The 14,014-nt window shown below is 46.8% G+C and overlaps 1 protein-coding gene across 5 annotated transcripts in view; it reads left to right on the forward strand.

The window, feature by feature from the left end:
- Positions 1–14,014, forward strand: part of UXS1 (UDP-glucuronate decarboxylase 1) — a 153,978-nt gene that overhangs the window by 135,920 nt on the left and 4,044 nt on the right. For all 5 annotated transcript variants that reach the window (XM_066267844.1, XM_066267841.1, XM_066267842.1 and 2 more), the window contains 5 exons: positions 1,717–1,836; positions 3,662–3,705; positions 7,827–7,887; positions 10,429–10,486; positions 12,607–12,710. In XM_066267844.1, the coding sequence (XP_066123941.1) occupies positions 1,717–1,836; positions 3,662–3,705; positions 7,827–7,887; positions 10,429–10,486; positions 12,607–12,710 (387 nt within the window). The remainder of the gene's footprint in view (positions 1–1,716; positions 1,837–3,661; positions 3,706–7,826; positions 7,888–10,428; positions 10,487–12,606; positions 12,711–14,014) is intronic.

The raw sequence follows: 14,014 nt of genomic DNA on the forward strand, positions 1-14,014 counted from the left end.
GCAAAAATACAGTGCTTTAGTTTCTAAAAGTTTACTGTATGCTGGGTCCATGACTCCCAACCGCTTCCTGTTTCAGTACATGTAGAAACTGCACACCAGGGACTCAGATGAGGCTGCTGTTGGCAAACATGGCCAGCTGAGTGGCTCCAGCCTCTTTGAGACCAAACGTGAGCCCTTGGGACACTGTAACTGATTGCTTTTAACTCACTATACAGCAAGCAGAATTCAGTGTCTCACAGCTCTATTAGCTAGGAGTCCAGGTGGTTCCTGATGTGTGCCCCATGGTGAGGCAGTACAGTAAGAGAAGAGGGGAGAGGAAAAACGATGTTTCAGCCAGTTGTAATGACGGTAACAACTAATATGTATCACCGCTGGGCTTGCACTAAAGGTAATACAGGCTTAATTTTTATAATAATGCTGTGAAGTAAGTACTGTTCCTCTCCCAATTCTGCTCTGACTGAGAGAGGGTAGGTGCAGGCTGGCTAAGCAATGGAGTGGGCTCACACAGGAGACCCAGTCTTTAAGATACCTCCTACCTGCCTCAGACACCCAGAAGATGTACGTCTGCAGCCTGATGGATCCAGCAGATTAGAGACACATACACTGAGAAAGTCCACTAATTCAGAGTTTGTGTTAATCCATGTGACTTCTGTGTTCATGAAAAGCCTTCGGTGAAATGAATAATTAGACAACATAGTTGAAAGAAGGCTTTTAGGGTTTAAAAATATACTTTCCTGGTTACATACTTAAAAATATGCCTTCCCTGATTGCAAAAGCAATACTTATATTAAAAATAGAAACATTTAAAGAATACACAGAAGAAAACGAATGTCTAATCCTACCATGTAGGTATGTCTCTTTCCAGGCCATTCAGCTGACAGCCTGTAGTGGGTGCCATGTTGTCTTCAATCTTTGGGTGGAACAGACTGGGGTGTTGGCAAAGTGTAGCATTTAAGAATGTTTATGGCCCTGGCTGGTTGGCTGAGAGGATAGAGCATTGGCCCAGTGTATGGACGTCCTGGGTTTGATCCCCAGTCAGGGCACACAAGAGAAATGACTATCTGCTTCTCTCCCCTCCCATTCCCCCTTTTCTCCCTTTTCTTCTCCTGCTTCCAGGGGCTCAAACGGTTTGAGTGTTGGCCTCGGGCACTAAGGATAGCTTGGTTGGTCTGAGCTTGTCAGCCTTAGGTGCTAAAAGTAGCTCAATTGATTCAAGCATCAGTCCCAGTCAGGGATTGCGAAATGGATTCTTGTCTGTGCACATGTGGGAGTGTGTCTCACTATCTCCTCTCCTCTCATTTAAAAAAAAAAAAGAATGTTTATATGTTTCTTCTTTCCTAAGATAAACCACTCTTTTTTCAAATCAGCTATTAAACATACATGAATAGATTTATTCTTTATTAAGTGATAAATTTGCAAAAAATAGTATGTGAAAAAATTATAAACGAATGAGCACAGCATGATCCCATTTGAAAAATTAGATACTGGGGGGAAAATGTGTATAAACGCACAGTGTCATGCAAGTGTTCTAACAGTGTTAATATGGTAACCTTTTGGTGTTGGGACGTGGGACATGTTAGACTCTCTTTGTGTAGTCTTTTGGGTTTATTTATATGAGCACATAGCACATGATACAAACAAAACAGCCATTTTCATTTGGAATGAAAGCAGACTGCAAAGTGAAACGTGTCTCACCTCCTCTGCTTCCTGTTCCAGGAAGGTGTAGAAGTGCGTGTGGCCAGAATCTTCAACACTTTTGGGCCACGCATGCATATGAATGACGGCCGGGTTGTCAGCAACTTCATCCTGCAGGCGCTGCAGGGGGAGCCGCTCACGGTATGTGCCAGTCTCTGAAGCCAGGCGTTGGCTTCTTTCCAGCTATGAAAGTCCTAGATGGCATCTTCTTCCACTAGAAGGCTATTTCATCTACCCTGACAGTCTGTTGTTCACTGTTGCTACCTTCACTAATTGTCTTCTGGAGAACCTGCAGCTTCTCATCAGCACTTGCTGCTCCACCTTGCACCCATGTGCTAGAGATACCTTCTTTCCTTAAACCTCGTGAATCAACATCTACTAGCTTCAGGCTTTTCTTCAATTTATCAATTAAGTGTGCTGTCTTACATGGGTGCAGGTCATAGTGTCCTAAAACAATTATAGCATTAACATCAGAGATCACTGATCACAAGTCACCATAACAAATATAATAATAATGAAAAACTTTGAAATACTGCAAGAATTTCCAAAATGTAGCACAGAGACACAAAGTCAGAAATGCTGTTGGAAAAATGGTGCCGATAGACTTGCTTGGTGCAGGGTTGCCACAAACCTTCAGTTGGTAAAAGACTGCAATATCTCTGGAGCCCCATAAAACAAGGTGGGCCTGTCTCTGTGTCACTGAGTTCTGTAAGTCACCCACAGAAGCTGTAATCTAAGCAGAATTGTGTTCCAGTTCAGAAAGTTCAGAAAATGGATGAGTATGGTTTGGGTGGAGCTGGCTAAGTAAGTTTATTAAACTTAAGTTTATTTTGAAGAGACTTTATTTCATAGTTGAGTTCAAACACAGAAACACGCCAACATCTTTGCAGTAGGGTTGGATTCTGCCGTGCCACCTGGCTGTGATTTCTTCAATTTACAGATGAGAACGGGCTTCACTGAGGGCAGTTATTTTCCCAGCACAGCCCAGATATGGCAGATGTAGGATTTGAATCTAGGTATTAGTAGCATTTACAAACCTTGCTATTTTTCCAAAGGAAATTGTGGAGAAGCCATACTTCTAAGATCAGTCCAAAGTTAGCATTGTTATTTACCCCTCATACCAACAGTCTGGGTTCATAAATGATTCCTAACTCTAGCCCTTTGTCTGTGCAAAGATGAGCAGACTCCTAGGCACCTGAGACCTTGCAGCTAGGGTGCCATGCTCCCCACAGTACCCCATGGGTGTACCTCTCCTTTGGGGAATTCCTGGATGACCAGGCTGCTTTGACCTGCACACAGTGCTCAGGGTCAGGCCTTGCTGGCTAGCACACTCACTGAACACTGTGCTATGCTGGGCTGTAGCAGGGCAGGGATGAGTGGGACTTCATTCCTGACCCAGGGGGAGGGCTGTTAACCACAGGGCCGAGCAGTGCATTCTTTCCTGGGAATGAGTCTGGGGAGTGTCCCAAGGACGTGATCTCTGAGCTGGTCCCTGAGCAATGAGTAGCTGTGCCAGGTGGGAAGCAGATGAGAGGTAGAGACCTGGAAGCAGCAGTGGACACAAGAGTGTGAGGCCCCTTCCTCCCACCACTCTGTCTTCCACCCAAAGTTCCCTGGGTGGTTCCCTACCTTGGCCACACATTATAGTGACCTAGGGAACTAGAGTACCAGGTGCTGGCTTCCCGGCAGAGGTTGTGTGGCCTGATCTGAGAGGACCCAGCTGTCCTGATGGCAGCCTGTGGAGGACTGGGTGAGACCTGAGTGCTGTTTGTGTAGGTCTGTCCCCTGCTGGATCCTGGCCCACAACCTGACACATCACAGGACTGACGAGATCTGACTCCCAATGCTGTCTTTTGAGGAAAAACTTTGTACGTGTAAATACGCACATAGTATTTCTGCCACCTTCTCACCACTGGGTATAGTTTTGAAACTCATACATGAGGCCTAACTGTTGGTGTTCCCCTAGGTGTACGGATCCGGGTCGCAGACCAGGGCCTTCCAGTATGTCAGGTAAGGCAGCAGGCCGAGCGAGCCTCGGCCTCCGTGGGACTCCAGCGAGGCTGGTGCTGACCCAACAGGCTGTGTCTCCTTTTACAGTATTTGCTCTCACAACTCTTAATGGTGTGGCTTATGGAAAGTTCATCTTAACTTTAAGATGGGAAAGTTCTTTCAGGTCTCTGTTTAAAGTTGAAAAGTTTACATGCGTGTGTACGTGGCTGGTGATTCCTGTGCTAGCCCTCTGCTGCCACCTAGTGTTTCATAGGTAAACTCGCTGGAGTGGACGTAACTTGATTTCAGTTCAGGTCAACGTAAGACTTGGCCTTAAACATCCAGCAGATCTACAGGCTCTGAATTGGCCTCACTTCACACACACATGGCTTTCTGGGTGGGTGAGCATGTCCTGCTGTTGGTGAATTGTGTGCCTAAAATTATATCGAAGAAATTTGAGTAGTCCCCTGTGGTGAGTTTTGTTGTCTTCGTGGTATTCTAGTTTTTGTTGTCAGTTCAGTTGGTGACCAATTTTAAAGTGCAGTTTGGATTCTGAGAGAAGGGTTACCACGTAAACAGTTACATAGGCCCAGACACTGCCCCATGTGACAGTTACTGAGAATTCTATGCAGGTTTGCAGTGTTTTGAACTATTATATCCAGTTCTTTTTCACTTTCCAGGGAGAATACCATATTTTTCGCTCCATAAGACACACCTAGGGTTTCAAGGAGGAAAATAAGAAATAAGAAAAAAAGGCTCTGCACCAAATGGTGTGTTAAAATATTTAATAAAATATACCACAATAATATTTCAACAATGTAAGCTCAACAGCAGTATTAACAACCATTAGCACTGTTATTAACAAATGAGAAGAGACTTTAATGTTCAAATACTCTTCTAGTCTGGGAACCTGCAGCAGCTAAAAAAAAAAAAAAAGAATATTTGTTTCATAAGATGCACAGGCGTTTCCCCCTCTACTTTTGGAGGGAAAAGTGCGCCTATGGAGTGAAAAGTACGGTACCCTGAACTGCCTATCAGCCAGGAAATACTTTCCTGGTGGCAGTGGGTGCGGCCCCAGCCAGAGCAGTCAGAGACTTGTGTCTGACCATGTGACGGTCCAGGGGAGAAGTCTCCTTGAGAAATGGACCTGCTTGCTACTAAAAAACAAAACAAAAGACAGCCAAACAAAAAAAACCTTAAAAACAACCAGTATAGATTTTTCCTGAAAATGTTTGTTGTTTTTGAATTTTCACTTTTAGTCCAAAAGAAAGCTATGAGTAAACATAAATAATGGTCAGTGTTCCCTTCCCATGCCTTCCACCCCCACCACTCATTAGCATGTTGCCCAGCAGGACAGAGCGCCTTGGGAATGTGTGAAGGGCCCACTTTGCTGGCCAGGCTTTGTGAGAAGGGACTGAGCCAGGACATCTCAGGATTGCTTCCACTTCCGTGCACTTAACCTAGGCACCTGTACTCAGAGGGAGGGGTCACGGCACATTTCTGCATTGCGACCATAGTAATTTGACTTCTGTGTATTATCTTTTCATAATATTTTCTCACCCCACCCTCCTTCAACTGCCCCCCGCCAAGTCTGTGCACTTTCTTGAGGGACCTTGCAGTCTCTATTTGTACTGAATTTCCTGAACTGCCTCATCAGTGTACCCATGTTTCTGCACACCTCATGAAACGTTAGTGAGACCAAGTAAAAGGGAAGCCAGGACCCATTCTTTCTACTAGTCTCATTATTGCAAAGACATCCGATACAAAATTCATTGAAAACAGCCTCAGATACTTGTGCTGATAATTAAAATACAGTGTGTCTGTAAAGTCATGGTGCACTTTTGACCAGTCACAGGAAAGCAACAAAAGACGATAAAAATGTGAAATCTGCACCAAATAAAAGGAAAACTCTCCCAGTTTCATACCTATTCAGTGCAGTTCGATGTGGGCTCATGCACAGATTTTTTAGGGCTCCTTAGGTAGCTATCCCGTATAACCTCTACAGACTCATCACTGACTGATGGCCTACCAGAACGGGGTTTCTCCACCAAACTGCCGGTTTCCTTCAACTGCTTATCCCACCAAGTAATGTTACGGACACACTATATTATAAGAATTTAGTGGTGCTCGTGTCCCACACCATCCAGTGTGGGACAGGCTTGGCCACACTGCCAGGCCTGCTCTGCTAGGCCTGGGTCATGCATGTGGTCATCAACTCAGAGACCAGCAGACAACTTGAAGACAGAACTTTAGAAGTCTCACTGGATATGTTACTGATAACCCTTTCAGAAAGCCCTTCCTTCACAACACCGCATCCTCATCACGCCCCTCTCTGATGGAAATCTCTATCTCGTGTCAGAGAGGCTGGGATAATGAGGCCTCATGACTTTACCAATCTCGGCAGAGAGCTTTCCCGACTTCTACTTTTAGTTATTCAAGACTCAGCTGAAAGGCTTAACTTAACCAAAGTTGTGCTACTTTTAGTAAGCTATTTTTTAGAAACTGAGAATCTTCCTACTTCACAGTTAAAAATATACAGTATCTGAATTTGTAGTCACTGTACTAAATCAACTGTTCCTGAAATTCATGGTTGCCTTGAAACAGCATCGTATGGTTCCTGAGGTCTAGGTCATATGCATTGACATCCTGGCATGATTGTGTTTGATATTTTCATGGTCAGGTTATGTCCTCATCCACATAACAAAGACATGTTATAGATATATTTTTAAAGTCACTTTGTCAAAATGACACTTAAAAAGGGCTTCAGGTCAAACGAGTGTGATCTATGCAATGATGACCTTAAAAGTTGTCAGCTTATTACATGTAAGGTGTGTGACCTGCCTCCTCCATTCCCCAGGTGAGTTTGATTGTGTAATAGTCACCTTCCCATTAACATGGGCCCTCTTCTTCCCCCCAGTTTCAATAATAAAAATGATTATTACTACTCAATGGCAGCTTTTAATGTCTTTTACGAATACGCAGAGACATATGCCACAAGAGGATGTGCTGTGATGTGATAAATACTGTCAGAGATGAAGTGACTTGTATCAGTTTCTAGGAAAGAGAAACTGCCACTGTTGGCTATGACTTGCATTCGCGCTTGAATCTGTGAAAGCAGAATGGACTTTAGGCATATTCATACAAAATACCCATTTGTTGTAAAGAGAAACCCAGAAAATTGTTTATTAAATATCCCACCAAAAAAATAGTTCTTCAATGGGAAGGATAGCAAAAACTAAGGTTTTCTTTTGGAAATTTACCTGCTCCTTTATGGTAATGATGGAGGGAGAGGTTTCAAAACAGACTTTATTTGGATCACCAAACTGAACTTTAAAAGTCTTAGAAATATAGCTGATGAAAATAGACTTAGAGAAAGTATTTATGTATCGCAGTGAGGTGTCATTTTTACGAAGTAACTTTTTTTTAACAGAGCCACACTTTAGAGCTTCTGAAAATAAGAAACAAACCTTGGTAAGCGAACATTTGCTTACTTATCTTCACCTCCATGGCCCAGTCTATCACAATCCATCTGAAACATCCAGATACCTCTTACGGTCTCATATGAGGTCTTGTGGGTGTGGGTGGTGGCTCACTGAAGGCTGAGGGGATCAGGAGCAGCGTTCCATTTGGTTTCAGCTCTCAGTGTTGTTTGGCTTTCTCTGTGCTGCCCAGTGTGGGGATAGGATTCAGGGGTCTTTTCATTTCAGTGGGTCTTTTTGTTGTTGTGTTTTTTTAATCATCTGCTTTCGTATGGGCCAATTACCTCAGTTCACATGTCATAGGGAATTTCATCAGAAACTGTGTCAGTGCCATAGTTTTTGGGTGTGTGTATTTTAACTTATTTTTATTTTGTGATTGGTAGAGGATTTCGGAAATTTGCAAAACAGCACTCAACCCAATCACTTAGTTTCCATCCTGATTAGCCGTCTACACCCCCACCCACTGAAAGCAAGTTCCAGATGTCATGTCATCTCATCCATGGGTACTTTAGCTTTCTTAGCACCCTCTTATTGGCAGGATGTTATTTTGACATCCAGTTTTCCATTTGGTTTTGGTTTCCTTCCGGGAGGTGGCTTTTGTCTGACACTCAGCATCTGCATGCTCTGCAGAAGCACCTGAGCTGGCCTTCCCTTCTCTCCTAGTGACCTGGTGAACGGCCTAGTGGCTCTCATGAACAGCAATGTCAGCAGCCCTGTCAACCTGGTGAGTATGTGAGTGCGCCTTGTCCCCCCACCTCTAGGTCCGGTCACAGGCTCCTTCCCTCTTGTGAAACCGTGGAGAGCAGCAGGCTCTGCTGTTTGCTGTACCTCAGTTGAGGCATGCCTGCTTGTTGATACTGAATACTAGAGAAAGAAACACAAAATAAAACAAAGTTAGAAATTAGAAGTGAAATGTTGGCAAGACATGGACAAACAAGGTAATAAACACTAAGCCTACTCCATCCACCTAAAAATTTGTAAAGCATTTGGTAGTGGTGGGTGGACATTATTTTGTGTACATCCCTTCTCCATCATTTAACATGCTGATGATCTTTATAAGATTGATTTCATGGGGTTGGAGCTGGAGGCAGTCAGTAAAGTTTCCCAGGAACCTCTGTGATTCAGCGGCACAGACCAGTGTGTTAGACAGTTTGCTCCGCCCCTTCCTCACTTCTGCAGTCCCAGAGTCTCCAGGTGGGGAGGGCTGGAAGAGTGTTTTGTCTGGCCTTAAACACATTTAGTGCTGGTGAACTTGCTTCTCCAAAAGAAATTCTTTCTGTCTTTGGCCAGTTCTGGCTCACAGAAAGATTTTCCTTACCCTTAGGACTAAATCTCATTCTCTGTACACCCACTTGCTGGTCTTCCTTCTCTTGGTGTGGGGCCATTCAGCACTGGTCTGAGGCTCTTCATTGTCATAGCTTTCTAAGGACTTGAAGGGCAAGGTCATACCCCCCGAGTCTTCTCTCTAGCTTTTCCAGCCGGAGTCCTCTTACCCTGCCAGTCACTGTCTTCTGAATATTTCCTTGCCACGTCGTTCATAATGTGAGGTTCACTGTAGACTGTCCAGCATTCAAGCTGTTCTGCTTCTATTGACGCCAGCTGACACGAGTGCCCCTCAGTTCACTAGGGAGCCACTTCGACATTGCTTCACCTCAACAGTGTCACCTCGACAGCGTCATGACAAAGTCTGTGTCAGGTGCTTCTCCCAACCACCTCTCTTGCTCCCTGCAGTGTTTTAGAACTGGTGCTGCCATGCTTGCTTATTTCTGGAAACCACTTTGACTCAAAAGCCTTTCCTTGTACTTTTCTGTGTAGCCAGCTGTCGTAAGCATGGCTGTAGCATTCCTTTTTCACTGAGCTGGGAGTGGGCTCTTATCAAACAGGAGAGACTGGGCCCTAGAGAGGTTGTTCCCGGTGGAACTGCTGACCAGCTCACCAGTACAGGTGACTGCCAGTACCTGGCCTGTGTTCCTTTCATGCACTTTTGAAGAAACATCAAGTAAAAAGAGAATGTGGTGTGTGGTGTGAGTCTCAGTCTATCCGAGTATTTACCAATCTGACACCCTTAGACAGGCCACCCTCACCCTGGTATTTTCTCCACGTGCCCTTTAAATTGTGTGTGTTGTCAGCCATGTCTTTTCTTTAGATGCCACGTCCCTGCTTCCTCCTTTGTGAAGGCGTCTGAACAGGGATGTTTGGGAACTCTCATCTCTCATAGAAACTCATCTTCTTCGAGTCTGAGGTGTGCCTTCTCCCAGGCCCCCTCTGTGGACTGGTCCGGCCCAGGGCCCCTGCCTCTGACTTTCTAGCTCAGACTGCTCTGGGAAACTGGGAGTAGAGCGTGTTGAGGATCTGTAACTGCCAGATTTGTGGCGGTCTCTTGCTGGGGGGCAGCACATCAGAGCAGGAGTGTGGGGAGAAGAGAGGGGCAGTGGCCGCTGCAGTGTGTGAGAGGAGGAAGAGGAGGCGAGAATGGTTCTCCTGAAGTCCCCCCACATCAGCCTGCTTCATGCACTTTGTTGCCTCCCCCTCCCCCACTTGCCCAGAGCCCTCGCCCAGAGTGCGTTTCCCTTCCAGTATAACCTTCAGCCGAAGTATGCATGTTCGTTAGTATGTACGTTGTTCGTACAGTGCACTGAGACAGAAAGAAATTGTCTGAGGAGAGCTGATTTTATAGACCAAACTTTTATTATGGAAAGTGACACTGCAGTTAAATGTCAAAACTCTGCCACCTGCCTGGTCTGTCCTGGAAGTGGTAACTCTTCCAGGGAATATGTGTTCACACAGATACTCTTGACCTTGCCAAAGGGGTGTTCTTGTACCAGATGTTTGTCTAGAACAGTGTGTTTCAGCTGCTGGTCTGTGGACTGGTCCACCAGAAATTTCCTGCCGGTCTGTAAATTAACCACCTCCATGTTCAAGGATTATAGACCAAGGATTATAGACTCCTATTGTTTTCTTACAACCTGAAGGTGGTTAACTGTTTTGAGAACTGGCACAACACTTCTGGCAGACTGGCACCAGTCTGTAGACCATGGTTGAAAAATACCTGTCTAAAGGACAAATGCGAAGTTCACTCTGCCGTGTTGAGTAGTCATCGTCCAGAACAGTTAAGCACCCAGTGAACCGTGAGGCAGGGGTCTGGGGACTTCTGGAGATGCCAGAGTTGGCCCAAACACCTAGGAAGACATTCATGTGTGTGGGTGGCAGGGGTGGCATTTGCTGTTGCGAGTACACTTGTAACTAGAACCCATTTCTTCCTTAGGGGAACCCGGAGGAACACACAATCCTAGAATTCGCACAGTTAATTAAAAACCTCGTTGGTGAGTAGGACAACACCCTTTAGAGTGAAGCTACCTGCACTTCCCCTGTCACTTAAAATACCTTGACTGGGGCCTGACCTATGGTGGTGCAGTGGGTAGGGCATTGTTAACCTGGGATGCTGAAGGTGCCAGGTTCGAAACCCCAAAGTCACCAGCTTGAGTGCAGGATCATTGACATGATCCCAGGGTCGCTGACTTGGCTTTGACCTCCTGGTCAAGGCACATATGAGAAGCAATCAGTGAACAAATAAAGTGCCACAACTATGAGTTGATACTTCTCATCTCTTTCCGTCTCTCACAAACAAACCAACCACCTTGACTAGGAAATGTGTATTTAATACAAGCTAACTGAATTAGATGAACAGCAGTTTTATCAGGAGCACTTAATTGTTTCCTGATTCTTAGTTAAGGAAAGGTGAAGAGGAGGGGATGGGGAAGGAGCGAACTTTGCTTACATTTGTAAGGACTGTGGAGCAGGAAGCCTGGCTCTGTCCCTAGGGCCCGAGCCCTGACAGTGGGAGTCTATGCTGCATGGTGACAGTCTTTGTTCTTCAGAGCCTGGCTGTGCTGAGTGCAGAGGGTCAGAGCTCAGGAGGTCGTCATGCCAGCTGCATGTTTCTGATGGAGTCCGTTTACAGTTTAACCTTCTGTGTCCAGCCTGGGCCGGCCAGCCATGGAATTTGGAGGCAGTGTGGACACTGGAGTAGCCCCAGGCATGGGTCTGCTCTTCAGCCATAGAAGTTTGTGACTTTTCAACAGTAGCAGACATGCCCTAGGTGTCCTCTTTGTCACATTATCAGACTCACTGGAGCTCTGGGAAATCCTGCACTGGGGTGTAGGGGCAGAGGTATCTATTTGAGTCAAGGCAAAACCAGACTGGCATGTAGTTGGCTAGACTGGGGATGGATGTGATGTAGGATGTTCTGAAGTTACTGTCCAGACCCTGCTTAGCTGGCTTGATTCTGCAGGGTTGTCCTTCCTGGCATGAAGCTGTTACCTGCCAGCATTTGCTCATTCCCTCTGTACCGCTGAGCGGTGAGGAGATGATCTTCCTGAGACATAAATCGCTGTGGCTCCAGCAGCCTCCATTCAGATCCACTGCCCAGGCTTTTCCATTCAGAATGTCCATCCCTGCCCAGCAGAGGGGAGATGTACTCTGATAACAGCTAGTGTGGGACTGAGGCCACTGTCCAGAGCCAGGCCTGGGGCCGGCCTCTGCAGTACCATCCCACTCAACAAATAAATGCAAAAATGCTGAATCGCACACCCCACCCATCTCCTGGAATAGAATTTACTTTTATCAAAGATCCTCAGGTGACCCATCCGAGTGTTGAAGTTTGAGAAGCACTGGCCTGAGTGGCCTGTAGTGTGGCTGCTGTGTTTCTGTGAACAGCTGTGACACACCACCCCACACCACAGTGGCTGAACGCAGCAACTGTTTTATTTGTCCAAGATTCCATGATGGGGCTGGCCTCCACTGCGGATTCTTCTGCAGGCCTAGGCAACGGTCACTGGTATGGCTGTGTTCTGCTAGCCAGCAGGCTCTGGGCCCAGCCAGGGTGCTGAACAAGCCAGGCTGTCTGTCCTCTGCACGTAGTCTCTGCAGCACAGCAGCTGGACATCTTATGTGTTGGCTCAGGGCTTGCTCCTGTAGGCCCATTAGTGCCCACGTCTTTGTTAGGGGTCAGCCTGAAAGTGGCCTGTGGTCATTTCCCCTGCGCTCTACTGGCTAAATGAGTTAAAGACCAGTCTGATTCCAGGCCAGGGCCTTGACCAGGGCTTGAGCACCTGAGGTGCCCTGTGGGGGCAGCAGCATCCTTTGCTATTTTGGAGTCATACTCAGTGGGCACACCTGCTGTGTTAGCATGGTGGGTGGTCTGTCTTGGAGCCAGCAGTGCAGGACCAGCCCTGGAGTGTCACTCAGGCCATTAGGAGCAGAGTAACCTGCCCCTCACCTAGCTCTCGTGGGACAGAGGACAGTTCCTCAGGTAGCTGAAGGACTCGATATGTGTCACGCAACCCGTACCCTGTTTACTTTGACGTATCTAGTGACATGTGGTATTCCTAGGGGTTTGTGATGCCCTTACCTTTCTTTTGTTTTGTTTATTGAAACAACTCAGGTAGTGGAAGTGAAATTCAGTTTCTCTCTGAAGCCCAGGATGACCCGCAGAAAAGAAAACCAGACATCAAAAAAGCGAAGTTGATGCTGGGGTGGGAGCCTGTGGTAAGTGTGGGGTTCCATGACTCGGGGAGCAAGGACGCCCCTATCACGCATTCACGTCCTTGCAGGTGCTGAACATTGTCGGCAGCCCCTGGTGGAGCGAGGTGGGCGTAGACATCTGGGCAGTCCAGACGTCGGGTTTTCTTCAGGCCATTTATTATATGTTTGTCACATTGTATGCTTGTCACGTTGTGAGTCTCATCCTCTGACCCTGGGAAAGGCTTGGGCCTACTGCATTTGTGGAATCTCTCCCTCTCTTTCTCTCTCTCTCACACACACACACACAACTTCCTCTGTGAAAGCAGCAGTGAGGGTGATGGCCACATGTAGTGCTGGCCTTGCACAGCCTCGGTTATCCTGCTGTCTCCACGTGGCCCAGATGTCTTCGTACCTGCAGGGTTGGGCGAGGTTGCTGTCAGCTGGGCAGACAAATCCCACACAGGCAGAGCACCAGGTTGGAAGTGTGAGAGGTGGAAGGTGAGGGAAAAGGTGGACATCCACACCTTCCAATGTGCTTAGACTGTCAGACTCTCATGGCCGCAGGAAGCTGCAGAGCTCCCCACTCAGCCAAGAATGCCAGTCGTCCTGGGCTCTGTGTCCCCCAGGGCTGCACATGGCCTTCCTGGGTGACCTTGTCTCCAGAAGCAATCTTACCGTTTACCATCTGTCCTGTCTCTACCATTCCCTCTTTGCCTTGTGCCCCCTGCCCTGTGCACCCTGGGCCTTGCTAGAATGTGCTCTCCCTGAGGACAGAGACGTTTGGGCTTGGACACAGCAGTCGGCCCAGCAGCTCCCACAGAGCCTAGCACAGAGTAGGTACTTGAAAAATGTACAGCCATCCTAGGTGTGGCCCCATGGGCTGCATTTTTTCCATGTTGGGTCACAGATACACAGAAGAGGGGTGCAGGCCATAGCTCTTCTCCTTTAGAAAATGTAAGTTCCCCCTATCTTTATGAGTTCTCAGCTGATACCCCAATAATAAAGGACATATTAACAAGAGAAAAACAGAGGTTTATTAACATGTATACCTCATGTATACATGGGAGATACCAGAGAAAAATGAATAACCCAAAGAAGTGGCTTAGAATTCAGGCTTATGGCCCTGGCTGGTTGGCTCAGCGTTAGAGCATTGATTGGCCTGGCGTGTGGAAGTCCTGGGTTCGATTGCCAGCCAGGGCACACAGGAGAAGCGCCCATCTGCTTCTCCACCCTTCCCCCTCTCCTTTCTCTCTATCTCTTTCTTCCCCTCCTGCAGCAATAGGTCGAATGGTTCGAGCAAGTTAACCCTGAGCACTGAGGATGGTTCT

This window comes from Saccopteryx bilineata, chromosome 3, assembly GCF_036850765.1.
Source record: "Saccopteryx bilineata isolate mSacBil1 chromosome 3, mSacBil1_pri_phased_curated, whole genome shotgun sequence".
Taxonomy (NCBI): domain Eukaryota; kingdom Metazoa; phylum Chordata; class Mammalia; order Chiroptera; family Emballonuridae; genus Saccopteryx; species Saccopteryx bilineata.